Here is a 16,975-nt window from a genome sequence, read left to right on the forward strand (position 1 = left end):
ACTTTATATAGGCTGTGTATTTATCATATCATTCCTGCTTTTACTATATTTTAGTGATATTTTAGGTTTTATGTATTATTTGGTATGATTTGGTAGGTTATTCTTTGGATCTGGGAACGCTCAAAAATTTTTCCCACATAAATTAATGGTAATTGCTTCTTTGCTTTATGCCATTTCGGCACGAAAGGTTTCATAGGATTGCTCTATCTTAGTGGGGGAAATATGGGACGAGGGCGGTCCCGTATGGGACAAACCAATTTAGCCCAATATATGGGATGTCCCAGCTAATACCTAATACGGGACAGTTGGCAACCCTGGGGGGCCGGGGGGGGGGGTGTTAATCACGACCAGAATATAGATAAGTCAACTATAAGTCACTTGTAAGTGGCTAATACACTCAATTTCGTTTCTACAAGGGTTTATCTAACGAATTTAATATTAAACACACAGCACACATTTTCCTTGGGTGAATATAGCGATAAGTCAATTATAAGTCACTTATAAGTCAATTGCATCATAATATTTTAGGTAACATTTGGATATTAAACCCACAGCACATATTTTCCCTGTATGAACATATAAAATCATTGTAACACACCAATATCGCTGAATCAGTGGGAGCCCTGGGCTTGTTCCCTGCAACAAGACGGTCCCATCGAGGGGTGATGGGAGACAGTGATACTCAAAGGGAGTTCCTTATGTCCAGTCTATTCCGCAATTTAGTTTTCGTTGCATTCATTGCAGAAAACCCCGCTTCACAGAGATATGTTGGAAATGGAAGCAACGTTTTCAGTGCTTTCGTGGCTATCTCAGGATATTTAGCCTTGACTTTAATCCAGAATGCCAGCAGAGATGTTATGTCAGACATACTTTTCAGCCTGCCGTCATTTGCAAGCTCAAGGAGTTGATCTTCTTCTCGTGCTGACATGGATGACGTGTGCGTAATGACCTTGCGTGTGTTCAAGTTCAACAGTGGGCGTGACAGGGAATGAGGAAAGGTGCAGCTGACTCCTATCGCTAAATCATATTATTTCCTCTCGGCCCGGTAGCGCATGCTTTGTGGCCCAGTACCGGTCCGCGGCCCGGCGGTTGGGGACCACTGTCTTAAATGAGTAATGCAGAAAGCTTGTACACATATTCACGAAAAATGGAAAATGTTGGTACATCAGAATATTTTTTTGTACCACACACTGACAGACCCCTGGACAGTGTGTAATTTTATTTTGAATTCCAAACAGTAACAAAGGATCAGCAGCTGAAAGATGGTCAATGCTAAAAGCAGAAGAGAACTGGGAGCAAGTTCCAATTGTTGCAACTTAAAGACATCTTAGGTTGCTACTCCTGATATCACTGCTCCCTATTGATTATGTACCAAAGTGACCACTCTCACCTCAAACTGCTTCCATTCTCACCTTCCTGCACCTTACAACTTGAAGTTGCCATCTGATTAACCATTGGCGTCAAAAGGTATTTATTGTCTATACCATAAATTATTATCTATTAAATAACCTTAACAAACTTCTGTAGATGTGTGGTGGAAAGTGTGCTGACTGTCAGCATTGCAGCCTGGAATGGGAACACCAAAGCCTTTGAGCAGAAAATCCTACAAAAGGTAGTGAATTCTGCCTTGTACATCATGGGTAAAACCCTCCCAAACACTGAGTAACACAAACACAAGGAAATCTGCAGATGCTGGAAATTCAATCAACACACATCAAAGTTGCTGGTGAACGCAGCAGGCCAGGCAGCATCTTAGGAAGAGGTACAGTCGACATTTCGGGCTGAGACCCTTCGTCAGGACTAACTGAAAGAAGAGTTATTAAGAGATTTGAAAGTAGGAGGGGGAGGGGGAGATCCAAAATGATAAGAGAAGACAGGAGGGGGAGGGATGGAGCCAAGAGCTGGACAGGTGATTGGCAAAAGGGGATACGAGAGGATCATGGGACAGGAGGTCCGGGAAGAAAGACAAGGGGGAGGGGGGAGAAAAAAGCCCAGAGGATGAGCAAGGGGTATAGTAAGAGGGACAGAGGGAGAAAAAGGAGAGAGAGAAAAAGAACGTGTGTATATAAATAAATAACAGATGGGGTATGAGGGGGAGGTGGGGCATTAGCGGAAGTTTGAGAAGTCAATGTTCATGCCATCAGGTTGGAGGCTACCCAGACGGAATATAAGGTGTTGTTCCTCCAACCTGAGGGTGACTTCATCCTTACAGTAGAGAAGACCGTGGATAGACATATCAGAATGGGAATGGGACGTGGAATTAAAACGTGTGGCCACTGGGAGATCATTGAGTACATCTACATGAAGCATTGCCATAGAAAAGCAGCATCCATCATCAAAGATCCTAACCACCCAGGCCATGCTCTTTTCTTACTGCTGCCACCAGGTAAAAGAATCAAGAGCCTCAGATCTCTCAACCAGGTTCAAGAACAATTACTACCCTTCAACCAACTGGCTCTTGAACAAAAGGGGACAACTACATTAATTCTACTTCTGGTTCCCCCCCCCCCCCCCCACAACCAACGATCTCGCTTTAAAGACTCTTTACCTTGTTATTTCATGCTCCTTATTTATATTTGCATTTGCACAGTTTGTTGTTCATTAATCCTGTTTACAGTTACTGTTCTATAAATTTACTAAGTATGCCTACAGAAAGAAAGATATCAGGGTTGTATGTGGTGACATCAATGTACTCTGATAATAAATTTTACTTTGAATTTTGATAGTGTAGTGTTAAGTAAAAATACATTGACAAATCCAACAAAATTAAAAGGTTTGTTTCATAATTTGAAATTACTCGACTAATTCAAATCCATATTTTTCCCCAAATTGTTACCTGAAAGAGGACACCAAGGGATCTACAAGACCAGGATTTCTAGAACTCTGATCAGCTGGATCAACGGGTAATATACTATTCAAAGTGCTGTTCAAAAGCCATTAGCATGTAATTGATGCAGATCTTTCCAAAACATTATTACACAGGTGCACGGCTCAGGTTTTCTATGGAACAACGGCACAGTTGGAAGTGGATCAAATTCTTCCACCATCACCAAGACCCTGATATGATTTTTTTTTTATAAAAAGAACATACTTTCTTGGTTGCAATATAAATTAGCGTAATGATTCTTCTAGATTAATAAACAATGAGCCTCTGAAGCAAATAGCTCCCATCGGTGGCAGTCCAAAAACACCTGAAAATCAATTAACTGCAATGGTACCCATGAAACTGGAAGGGATCGCCATGAAAGCCCAACTGATTTAAATATTATCCTTAAGGGAAAGAAACTACTGCTGTTCTTGAAATGCAGAGAATCTCATCAAAAGAATCAACAGCTCAACCTACAACACACATCAAAGTTGCTGGTGAACGCAGCAGGCCAGGCAGCATCTCTAGGAAGAAGTACAGTCAACGTTTCAGGCCGAGACCCGTCAGCTCAACCTAAATTAGTTCACACTTCATTTAGGAAGAAAACACCATGAGGGTAAAGATACGACATTGACTCTCCAATCACATTCACGGAAAGAGGAGTGAATGAAACAATAATTAAAGAATTACAGAAAGAAACTGCACCAGAAGTCATTCAACTCCTTGTCTATGCTAGATAAAAATGGGGTTACTCTTTTCTCACTCTTGATCCACAGGTAACTCAGAACAATAAGATCATTTTCAAACAGCAGAAAGATTTTTCTACCTCCCATCATTTCTGACAGTAATATCGATCACACAATTCTCTGAAAACCACCTGCCAAGCAAATTGAGTGTATATACCTCGATACATCAAAGGAAATAGGTTCATCCTGTTTACCCAGACTAGGCACTTCATTTTGATAAACTTCCAGGAAACCTCCCTTCTGAACCAATGTTTTCTATCCTTAGCAGCATTCTCACAAACATTCTCATCATTCTCTCTAACAACAAATATTTCCATCATTCTTTCCAATTACTTACCTTTTCTATTTGTGTCAGAGATACCCAGTTCTGCTGCAGTTCTTTTCACATTACAATTGTTTCTTTCTAAAAGACTCAGTAAAAAAAACTTCCGTCTCCAGAGTCCATGCTGACCATCAAGCACCCATTTACAGCAACCCATTTTATTCTCCGCACATCCCTATCAATTACGCCCAGATTCCACCACAGAAATATTCTGATCTGTTGGATGCTGCCTGTATTCACTTTCTGGTTTCATGTCTTAGCAATGCTGCTGAACTTTCTCTCATCTACTCCCCTCTCCTTCCCTCCCAAATGACTCTGTAAACATAACATTCTCTTCAACAACCAAAACCATAAGCTCAGCTCTCTAGGCTCAATTCAAGTTGTCAAGTTGAGTTTATTTTCATGTGCACAAGTACAGTCAGATTTACGTTCAATAAAAACTTGCAGCAGCAACACAGGCACACAACAGACAAAACAAACTATAGAGAAACTATTAAGAGAAAAGAGCTATGCAAAACCAAAACTTTAGCGCCACAAGAAAGCAGATACAAGTCCATCCAAAAGCAAGAGGAGGTCTGTAGTGTTCCTTTGTCAGAGTTCTCTAAACAGACCAATTACCATTGATGCAACGCACACGCAAAACGCTGAAGGAACTCAGCAGGCCACCAGCATCGATGGGTCTTTTCTGCAGATGCCTCCAGCATTTTGTGGCCATTGCCAAGATTCCAGAGTCTGCAGGTTCTCCTTTGTTTGTGACTTAATCACCATTGATGCACTGTTTTCATAAATATTCGCGTGACCTCCTCTTACCACACTTGCAAGTGGTTAACCTCAAGAAATGGGCATTTTTTGCATGACAGCAGAGTCACTTTAGCACCAGAGCAGATTACAGCTCTCAGTTGACCACAGTTATGAGATTACTTATTACAGAGCACGTGGATAGGTGCATGTAGAAAGGGAGCATATTAAATGAGTATCACAACCAACTGTTGGAAATGAGCTTTACCTTCATTTCCTCTTTTTAGAAGCACTGTAAACTCAGTTGAGAATGAAGCCCGATATAACTGATAAGGAAATGGGAAGTACTATTAATTCCACTTTAATTTAATAGCAGATCTCAAATTTATATTTTAGAGTGAAAGTGACCCATAAGACATAGGAGCAGAATTACACCATTTGACTCATCAAGTTTACTGTGCCACTCCATCATGGCTGATTTATTATCCATCTCAACCTCCTTCTGCTGCCTTCTCCCCATCATCTTTGACACCCTGAAAATCAAGAACCTATCAATCTCTGCTGTAAGTATACCCAATCAATAGCTTAGCTTCCACAGACATCTATGGGAATGAATTCCCCAGATTCATTTCCTTCTGGCTAAAGAAATTCCTCATCTTTTCTAACTGTACATTTTAGTATTCTGACGTTGTGCCCTCTGGTTCTGAACTCCCCTGTTATTGGAAATATCCTCTCCACATCTATTCTATCTGGGCTTTTCCATACTGGATATGTTTCAATGAGATTCCCTCAACCCATTCTTCTAAACTCCAGTGAGTACAGGCCCAGAGCCAAAAACTGCTCATGTTAACCCTTTCATTCTAGAGATCATTCTCTTGAACCTCCTGTTTACTCTAATACCAGCATATCCTTTCTCAAAGAAGCAAAGCTACTCGTATTACTCCAAGTGCAGTCTGACGAATGCATTGTAAAGCCTCAACATTACATCCTTGCTTTTATATTCTAGTTTTCTTGAAATGAATCCATTTAGCAGCTTTTACTTCCAGAGACCAGTACCCACTCAACCAGTGGAATCACTAATATTCTTATCTACAGATTTAGTGAAGCCATTATTCCAACATCAAATTTAAAAACAGGCTTATCTACAAAATTGAGATTTTTAAAATTGTAAATTTCTGCTTCGTGCAACAAGCAAACCTTTGGTGACCAAAATTTAGATTTAAATTATCAAGCTGCTGCCTACACCTAATGGAGTCCAAAATAAAACAAACTAAGTATGAAATATTAGTTCAAACTAGAGGGAGCAGCTTAGTTTTCATTCTAAATATTAACACATTACATTTGCTTGATGTGTCAGCATCTTATCTTAAAGAGTTGCAGCCAATATCTTGAAGTCATAGGAAGAGCAATGTAAGTGCAAATGACTTTCCAATACAAGTGATATAAAAGATGGTGAGCAAGATGAGAATGACCAGACATGACATGAACAAGCAACATTAAAAGGAAATTTCTGCAAATGAGACATGGCAGCTTAGTGAACAGAGGAGGTGAGACTTAAATTACAGTGGATAGGCAAATATTAAAATGATTGACTTCTTGTTATTACTGGGCAGATCTGATTGATATTAAGGAATGGAGGAGAAAGAACAGACTGACAAAAGTAACATGAACTCTGGAAACCTAAAACAAAAAGAAAGCCGAAATTAAAGTTGCATCCATGGGGAGAGCAGGAGAGATGGGGTTAAAAGGAAATGTTGGGGAGGTTGAGCCAGAAAGACAAGCCACATAGAGTGTGGGTGTAGACGGAATAAACCCAAAAGCTTTTAAATAAGTGTGTAACTAGGGTTGTCACACTTAGGGTACAAGATGGTACTGAAGACATCCAACATTTGGTCATCTATGAGCATCTCCCCCCACCCCCAATTCAGATACCACGAGTATCTCCCCACCCCCAATTCAGATACGAGTATCTCCCCACCAACAATTCAGATACAAGTATCTCCCCACCCCCACAATTCAGATACCACGAGTATCTCCCCACCAGCAATTCAGATACGGGTATCTCCCCCACCCCCAATTCAGATACCATGAGTATCTCCCCTCCCCACAAATTCAGATACTGCGAGCATCTCCTGCCCCCAATTCAGATACTACAAATACCTCCCCCCCCCAACTTAGATACGAGTATCTCCCCCCCCCCACAATTCAGATACGAGTATCTCCCCCCAATTCAGATACTACGATTATCTCCCCCCCAATTCAGATACTATGAGTATCTCTTCCACACTCCCCCCCCCCCCCCAATTCAGATACGGTTACTTGGGTGTTTACAAGGAAAACTTTGAAGATTGAGACATTTCAAGATCAATATCAAGTGATCTATCATATTTGCTCTTTGCTTCAATGTAATGTTGCAACCCAGTGGCTTCCTCAGTCATTTCAGAATGGAACTGGAGGATTAACCATACTGATGTGTGTGTCAAAAGGCACACAAAGTCAGTCTGTGTAAAGGTGGCATATTTTCATCCTCAAAGGTCAATGAAGTTATGATGATCATTAGTTTTGTGGACATTCTTTCCTTTTTAAATCTTTTTATTGAATAAGTATACAAAAAGGTAAGCCATATAGGCACTAATACACTGTTAGAATATCATTCTTTCCAATAATATATTTTGTAATTCTACCATATAATTCTAGATTATTAAATGCATTTACAAACATTTGTGAATTCCACAGCCACCGTGGTCAGATTTGAACCCTGGCCCATGAATTGATTTTCTGAGCCTCTAGAGTACAGTGAAACCCCGATTTTACGTGAATTCAGATTTAACGCGATGAGTCATTGGGCTCTATGTCAATCCATACTCCCCACACACCGAGATCATCCGTAACGTAACTATAGCACCGGCGGAGGCAAGTGTGCCAGTTTTCGAGCCACAAGGTGATAATGAAGAGCCTCCACCCCCAAAAGTGTCTGAAGCCATTGAACACCTCGAGGCCAGCCTCCGCTGGCTGGAGACCCAGGAGGTGGATCACATAAAAAACCTCCAACTCAGAAGCATTCTAGATTTCGCTCACAGCCAGTGACATGCTAAGTTCAAGCAAGGAACATTTGATCACCTTTTTTTAAAAAAAGAAATAGACTGTGTTTTAATTTCTACAGTAACAACCCTGATTTAGTGCGACCCCGCTTTTTTCGCGAAGACATTTTATGGACCCAAACGATCGCATTATAACGGGGTCTCACTGTAGTAGTCACTTAATTACTCTACTTACATCATACTCATTCTAAACAGATTAGTCCCTAACAATTCACTTTAAGGACACACACATTATGTTTGATGATCAGGACAATTCTGCACCTAAACATGGATAAATGGTGGAGAAGCTGGTTAAATCAGACAATTCCTCCAGACTTGCCATTAGTTTGGTCTTTTGATACATATGTTTTGACATTGAAATTGAGGTAGATGAAATCCACACTCTTATTACAAATGAAGTTCATCTGAGCAACCACATAAATAAAGCTGGTGCCTCTAGAAAGGGATGAGCTCACCGTTCCTAGGGAAAGTTATTCAGGAAAGTTGACAGATCTGAGTTGGTAACTATACTTTCTACAAGATATTTTCTGATCTGCTGAATGTTTCTAGCTTGGATCCATTTAAAAAATATCAGTGGAGCATTTGATGACAATCGAGTAAAAAGTTTGAATAAACCATACTGATGTAAGATAGTCAAACTTTGGTTATTTTTGCTTCTGAAACATCTAACCAAATAAATTATATTTTAACATAATTAGCAACGTGAAAAAATAATTTTTAAATACAGTCACTTTTACATTTATGAAACATTTCTTTCATTCAGTGAAGCCACAAATAGTCCAATCAAGCTGTTTAAATATTACAGTGACAATGGATATTCAGAATTTTTCAAAAGCTGCATCAAACAGATCATCCTTAGGCCTCAGGCATTAATGTGTAAAAAAAAATTCAATAAAGCTTCCATTTGATCTCAAAGACACCAGATGCCTTCCAAATTACTTTTGATCAAGTAGCCATAATCTTCAAGTAGTTTGATGGTCTGTAATTACACTGCAATATCATTTTTTAAAAGCAAGTGGGCAAGGCAGCAAGCAATAAAAACACAGATAAATACATTATTTTTAAAAATCTGCTGCATCAATAATGCGCAACTTCAATCCCTAAAAACTTGCATTAAACTTACCATTGAGCATAACAGATAAAACAGACATCCCACCCTGCAAAAACTCATTTCTGGGAGGTAGCACCATCAATTTGCGGGAGATTTCCGGGAGAGGTGGGATCTCTGCAATAGAGTAGCTCCTTAGCAGCTAGCCAGCTAGTTTAAGTAACGTTAGCTATGCTAATGAACGAATGACACCTGTTAAACTCACCTCAACATGTCTTTTACATTTTAACCCACCATGGGCAATAGAAAAGTCATTGTTGCAAACAGTGCAGCGAGCAACACTGTAATTATTTTGAGCCCTATTAGGCAGGATACACTTTAGTGTAGCCTGGGGTGACGTACATTTTATATTTTTTTTGGAACACTCTGTAATGGCGCGCTCTCGCTCGCGCTCTCTCTCTCTCTCTCTCACTCTCTCGTGGTCGCTTGCGCGCTCTCAAGCACTCTTGCTTGCTTTCTCTCGCTCGCTCTCTCTCCCTCTCTCGCTCTCTCACTTGCTTTCTCTGTCGCTCGCTCTCTCACTTTCTCTCTCTCGTTCTCTCTCGCTCTCTCTCGCGCGCGCTCTCTCTTGTGGTCGCTCTTGCGCTCCCTCTTGCTTTTCTCTCGCTCGCTCACAAAAAAATTGATTTCCGTGATATTGTATATAATTTATGGGCATCAGGGAGCCACTATTAATATGCGGGAGACTCCCACAACTTCTGGGAGAGGTGGGATGTCTGGATAAAAGCACCCTTCAAAAATAAAATCTGCGGAGTTGGAGTTTAATACAGAGAGAGATCTAATCTAGGCCATCTGTGAATTCCACCAAATGACCGAATTGACTGACGGAGAAGCAACTTGCTCCAAACAACCGGTACTTCAGTGATGTCAATTAAACTGTTAGCCACCCAAGGAAAGATTTATATTAGCTTCTTCTCAGTTCTACAAACCTACTCTTAAGATTGGCATCACCGGAGTGGCATCAATTTCTCCAGAATAAAACCATTTCTTTGAGAAAGGGATCCACAAATAAAACTATGACATTAAAGCCCAAAACACATCTTTGGATTGCTTTTCCTCTTGCTAACTTTCTCCATCCCTGGAAGTCAGCGTGGAATTTGCTGAAAAAAATAAAAGTTGAAGTTGCAACGGCAATATTAAGGAATAATACAGAAAACCTCCATACATAGCCAATTAAAAGGAAAATAGAAAAGTTTCTGCACTCCAATTCTATTCACCTATGAACTTAGTTTCAATAATTTAAAAATCAAGAGACTAGATATTGAAGTGCATGGAAAGTCATCAAATAGCTGCAGAACCACTCAACATGACAGGAAAAAGTCAGGACTTATTTGTCTGCAAGAGAATTTCTAATGACATGATTACGTCTCAATTACAGCCAAAAAACCATCCTAGGACAGTAATTTAATCTACAAATGTGAAGTCTATTTGCTCATACATCAAATATTGCTGGACATGTCAGAAGTTAGTATGTACTTCTTTCATCTCTTAACATTTTTTCCTCTTTTATTTTGCCTTTTGTACATGATTCAATATTTATATTTCAAATATTTTAGGCATAAAAAAATCAATAACAATTACACAAAGGGGATTATAAACAGAAGAGATTCTGTAGATGCTGGAAACCTTGAGCAACACACCAAAATGCTGGAGAAACTCAAAGTAAGGCAGCATCCATGGAAGGGAATAACCTGGTATATGTTTTGGGCCAAGACCCTTCATCAGGACTTGCCCTGATACATGAGTCCTCGTTAAGTTTCTTGGCCCGAAACATTGACCGTTTATTCTCCATCACGGACTTGCTGAGTAACCCCAGCATTTTGTGCGTTACACACAAGGGATTGGTTAGAGACAAATTTTTGCTTTTGCACTGCTCCCAGGTTCCTGAAGAAGATTCTGACCTAATCATCTTCATCTTAGGCAATCCCTTGGGATTAAAGGATGCTTGGTTCCAATATGTTCTTGTGAGCTGTGGAATAGTTCACAAGGCCAATTTGGGAAGACCAAAATCTTTCAGATGAAGCAAAATATCCTGATGGAATGGGAAAGTAAGAATTTAATGAGGTGATCAACTTTTTCCACTTATAGACTGTTCATTCCACTTCCATCAGGGAGGAGGCTACTTAGCATCTGTGCCAGGACCATCAGACTCAAACACAGTTACACAGTTACCCAAACAGTGCAAGTCTGATCGACACCACCACGCAGTACCCCACCTCGCCACAACCACTACTTTATCACTGACTGTCCGAATTGCCTTATCTACCGACATTCCTGTCCCTAGAGTCACTTTATGGACATAAAATCAACAGACCGTATACTGTGTTTGTTTAAATGGTTACTCAGTATTGATGAGAATTAGTACAATTGTTTGTTTGTTATTAGTTTAGGCAGATTGTGTTTGTCTATTATTGTGACTTAGATGAAGATCAGACCACATTTTGTGAGTAACTAATGCAGAAAACCAGATAGTTGCAAAAGGGTCACAAACTTCTCTTGCAACTGTATACAAGCTATTTTATATTTAGTGCTTTTTAAATAATTGTGTTCTTTATCTTACTGTGTTTTTTTGTGCTGCATCAGATCCAGAGGAACAATTATTTTGTTAACTTTTACACTTATGTACTGGAAATGACACTAGACAATCATTAATCCATATAGTGGCTTCTGTGTGCACCATCCCTGGTGCTTCGTCACCTTAAGTAGTCAGAGGCGAGAGATTTCCAGGAGTCAGGATTTATGCTCAATGTCTCCTTGGAAATACAACATCTTTAACTTTTGTCCCCACCTCTGACAACCTAATAAACTCTCATCCCATGAGAAATCTCAGAGTATTTTAGGAAATTAGTCGAAAGCATGTGCAATGTGGCCAAGTGTGAGTAACTAGGGCCTCAGACTGGACATGTTACTCTGAGGGAGGATACTGATATACATGATCTTTTCTATCCATTTAACTCGGATGAAATTGCAGAAGGTGTTCATGGTGTCCATGTGGTACATGATGCAGTGATCAGATTGTGGTAAACCATGTGTATATATGTTGTAACTGGGTGACCTGCCTGGACACACCCCTCTGCTGACTGCTCCCGTGGCTCCTGCCACAGACCACTGAATAAAGGCGATTGTGCCACTGCTCCTCCCTCAGTCCAGGACAGATACTCAGCATGGACGTTGGTCCGTTTACTGTTAATAAAAGCCTTTCAGTATTTACCCTACTTCCAGTCTTTTTGGAGTAATTGATAGCACATCACAGATCTCAGAAGCATACAAGAGGGTAGAAATCACCACCGCCTGGCAAACCATGTGCTTTGTGCTAGGCCTGAAGCCTTGAATCTTGAAATACCACTTCTCCCAATTGACCAAAATCTGTGCTAGCATATTAACGACAATCTTTACCAGATGCATGATTATAGCATGTTCCAACTCAAAAGCTCACAAGAGGTCTACAGAAGCTGCATATGTAATGAATTAAAAGCAGCATTCCTTCACCATTGTCCACAAAATCTAGGCCACTGATTAGTCATTTGAGTTCAGTTCCGTAGCTACATGTTTCCTATCTTATGAATATCTCAAAAATACTACAGTAGCTGTGAATTATTTTGGAATATAATGAGGTTTTGAAAGGAGCCAAAAAATACTCATAACACTTTCCCAATCCCACTAATTGTTTGCTAACCTAGACAGTGAATATCAGCTAATTGTGGGATGGGCAATTTTTCCTTCATCAAAGATGATTGTGCCAAATATACATTGCCTAATTATGCCCTGACTAAGCGGTCTAAGTAACAACTTTACTCTCCCTTCATGAAATAAACCCCCTTATTTTCTATAATGGCTTGCCATTGCTTTCAAACTGCAAAGAATTGGAGACAGGCACATCAGTAATGTCACACAGAACAATGACCAAAGGAAAATAGCTGATTTCAGGCAAACCAGAAGAATAATTTTCCACTCATCTGACCATGACCATGAATTTTTGTACTTCGGGCATACACTGTTGCAGAGATGATCTCAATTCACTGCAGCTTCCAAAAAGTCCCAGAGAACCATGTTCTAGCAACAAGAGTGAACTCAGTGCAAGAACGCTTTCAACCAAACACAATGAAGAGCTCAATTAGCCCTTTTTAAATAAGGCCTGGCCCATACCTCTTGGAAAATATATAGTCATCACCTTCAAAAAGGTCATTTTTTCTTTACATTTCAATCAGTTTGACAGAAAGTTCTATTTCTTGCTATTAAGTAAATTCAAATACTGCTTACTGTTTGGCCTCCTCTAGATGGCATAAATATTCATAAGCAATATTCTGATGCCTCCTCTCATCCATCTCCTCCGCTGAGAGTCTTTCATCATCCACAATAGCTGCAAGGACAAAAGAAAGGAAATGTGCTTTGTTAAGTTGCTACTGGAAGAAATGCAGCATGACACACAAGAATATTGGGTCGGGTTGTGCAGGACATCATTTCCACAATGCATGTTGCTGGCAGGTTTCCACAAAAGACCAGAGCGTTACTGCAGATGCTTCGAGAAACTTGTGAATGGCCCCAGTCACTTACCTCCTGACTGCTTGCAGCCTCTCCACCAACTATGACTCAAGACAGAAATACAAAGGACCGTTCACTTTTGATCTAAGTGGGTCATACGAACATAAGAAATAGGAGCAGGAGTCGGCCATCTGGCCCATCGAGCCTGCTCTGCCATTCAGTAAGATCATGGCTGATCTGGCCATGGACTCATCTCCCCTACCTTTTCCCCATAACCCTTAATTCCCCTACTATACAAAAATCTATCCAACCTTGTTTTAAAGGCAAAAGTGAGCGCATGAAACAACATGCTGAATAAGCTCACTAACACAAAATGGGGAGCAAGCTGGAAAACATTACAAACCAGCACACTTGCTCTTTGCTATTCCACTGCCGAATACGCCTGCCCTGCATGGGAAAGATCTACTCATGCTGAGAAGATGGATGCCGTTCTGAATGCCAGCTGCTGACTTAAGGCCAACAAACACCAACAGCCTATATATCCTGGTGGGTATCGCTCCCCGATACAAGACGAACAGTAGCCAGCAAGAAAGAACGACTCCGTCAAACATCAGATGAGAGGCACCTTCTACATGGTCATACACCTACACCCACACCCAACCACCTAGAGTCAAGGAAGAGCTTCATGAACAGTGTTGTTCCATTACAATCAACCCCATCTGAAACCCGCATCGCCTTGTGGAAAGACCAGCTCGCCTTTCTCAAACAACTCCCAACGATAGAAATTCCACCGGATGAAAGCCTTCCCCCAGAAGCTAATTGCAACTGGGCATCCTGGAAGTGCCTTAACAGACTTAGGACTGTTGTAGGTTGTTCATAGGTTTCACTAAGCAAATAGGGATATACAACCAGCCCGACAACTTGTGAATGTGGAACTGAGCCACAAACTATGAAATATCTACTACAATGCCCATCGCTAGAGGAACCCTGTACCATTGCAGATCTTGCTGAATTCAACAACAAGGCGCAAAAATGTGTCCAGTTCTGTATGGGCCATGTATAGACTGTCCGTGGACATGATAAGGAGTCTTAAATATATTTTCTGAGGTAGCCTATACTGATTCATTGAGCAGAGAGTTCCACAGATTCTCCACTCTCTGGGAAAAGCAGTTCCTCCTCATCTCCGTCCTAAATCTATTCCCCCGAATCTTGAGGCTATGACTCCCAAGTTCTAGTCTCACCTACAAGAAACAACTCTCCTGCCTCTATCTTATCTATTCCTTTCATAATATGTTTCTATAAGATCTCCACTCATTCTTCTGAATTCCAGCTAGTATAGTCCCAGGCGACTCAATCTCTCCTCATGGTCTAACCCCCTATCTCTGGAATCAATCTGGTGAGCTCCTCTGCACCGCCCTCCAAAGCCGGTATATTCTTCCACAAGTATGGAGACTAGGACTGCACACAGTACTCCAGGTGCAGCCTCTCCAGTACCCTGTACAGTTGCAGCATGACTTCCCTGTTCTTAAATTCAATCCCTCTCGCAATGAAGCCAATATTCCATTTGCCTTCTTGATAGCCGGATGCACCTGCAAACTAACCTTTCGTGATTCATGCACGAGCACTCCCAAGTCCCCCTGTACAGCAGCATGCTGCAATTTCTTACCATTTAAATAATAATCTGCTCTTTCATTTTCCCTTACAAAGTGAAGACCTCACATTTACCAACATTGTACTCCATCTGCTAGACCCTTGCCCATTCACTTAACTTATCTATACCTCTCTAAACACTTTGTATCTTCTGCACAATTTGCTTTTCCACTCAATTTACTATCAGCAGCAAGCTTAGACACACTATACTCGGTCTCCTCTTCCAGATCGTTAATGTAAATCATGAACAGTTGCTGGCCCAGCACCGACCCTTGTGGCACACCGCTCACCACTGATTGCCAACCAGAGTAACACCCATGTATCCCAACTCTCTGCTTTCTGTTAGTTAACCAATCCTCTATCCATGCTAATACATCACCCCAACTCTATGCATCCTTATCCTATGGATAAATCTTTTATGCGGCACCTTATCGAACGCCTTCTGGAAATCCAAGTAAATAACGTCTAGATGAATCAGCTCAACAAATGCCCTCCATATTAATCTCCATACTCAAAAAATACTCAGTGACCACAGTGAGCACCAAGAGGACAGACTGCATCAATTCATCTCCAAATCTGACAATACATCTATACTCGCAAACACGAGGAAATCTGCAGATGCTGGAAATTCAAGCAACACACATCAAAGTTGCTGGTGAATGCAGCAGGCCAAGCAGCATCTCTAGGAAGAGGTACAGTCGATGTTTCGGGCCGAGACCCTTCATCAGGACTAACTGAAAGAAGAGCTAGTAAGAGATTTGAAAGTGGGAGGGGGAGGGGGAGATCCGAAATGATAGGAGAAGACAGGAGGGGGAGGGATGGAGCCAAGAGCTGGACAGGTGATTGGCAAAAGGGATATGAGAGGATCATGGGACAGGAGGCCCAGGGAGAAAGAAAAGGTGGAGGGGGAGGGGAGAAAAAGGCCCAGAGGATGGGCAAGGGGTATAGTGAGAGGGACAGAGGGAGTATAAGGAGAGAGAGGAAAAAAGAATGTGTGTATATAAATAAATAACAGATGGGGTATGAAGGGGAGGTGAGGCATTAGCAGAAGTTAGAGAAGTCAATGTTCATGCCATCAGGTTGGAGGCTACCCAGACGGAATATAAGGTGTTGTTCCTCCAACCTGAATGTGGCTTCATCTTTACAGTAGAGGAGGCCGTGGATAGACATGTCAGAATGGGAATGGGATGTGGAATTAAAATGTGTGGCCACTGGGAGATCCTGCTTTCTCTGGCGGACAGAGCGTAGGTGTTCAGCAAAGCGGTCTCCCAGTCTGCGTCAGGCCTCGTCTATATATAGAAGGCCACATCGGGAGCACCGGACACAGTATATCACCCCAGCCGACTCACAGGTGAAGTATCGCCTCACCTGGAAGGACTGTCTGGGGCCCTGAATGGTGGTGAGGGAGGAAGTGTAAGGGCATGTGTAGCACTTGTTCCACTTACAAGGTTAAGTGCTGGGAGGGAGATTGGTGGGAAGGGATGAGGGGACTTATCCTTGTAAGTGCTACACATGCCCTTATGCTCTGTCTGCCAGAGAAAGCAGGATCTCCCGACGGCCACACATTTTAACTCCACGTCCCATTCCCATTCTGATATGTCTATCCACGGCCTCCTCTACTGTAAAGATGAAGCCACACTCAGGTTGGAGGAACAACACCTTATATTCCATCTGGGTAGCCTCAAACCTGATGGCATGAACATTGACTTCTCCAACTTCCGCTAATGCCCCACCTCCCCCTTGTACCCCATCCGTTATTTATTTATATACACACATTCTTTCTCTCTCTCTCCTTTTTCTCCCTCTGTCCCTCTCACTATACCCCTTGCCCATCCTCTGGGCTTCTTTCCCCCCCCTCCCCTTTTCTTTCTCCCCAGACCTCCTGTCCCATGATCCTCTCATATCCCTTTTGCCAATCACCTGTCCAGCTCTTGGCTCCATCCCTCCCCCTCCTGTCTTCTC

At 41.5% G+C, this 16,975-nt stretch overlaps 1 protein-coding gene across 2 annotated transcripts in view; it reads right to left on the minus strand.

The window, feature by feature from the left end:
- The window catches only part of iqgap2 (IQ motif containing GTPase activating protein 2), a 287,122-nt gene that overhangs the window by 240,302 nt on the left and 29,845 nt on the right, over positions 1–16,975 (minus strand). For both annotated transcript variants that reach the window (XM_072257878.1, XM_072257879.1), the window contains exon 2: positions 13,142–13,241. In XM_072257878.1, the coding sequence (XP_072113979.1) occupies positions 13,142–13,241 (100 nt within the window). The remainder of the gene's footprint in view (positions 1–13,141; positions 13,242–16,975) is intronic.

The sequence above is a fragment of the Mobula birostris genome, chromosome 5 (genome assembly GCF_030028105.1).
Source record: "Mobula birostris isolate sMobBir1 chromosome 5, sMobBir1.hap1, whole genome shotgun sequence".
Lineage (NCBI taxonomy): Eukaryota > Metazoa > Chordata > Chondrichthyes > Myliobatiformes > Myliobatidae > Mobula > Mobula birostris.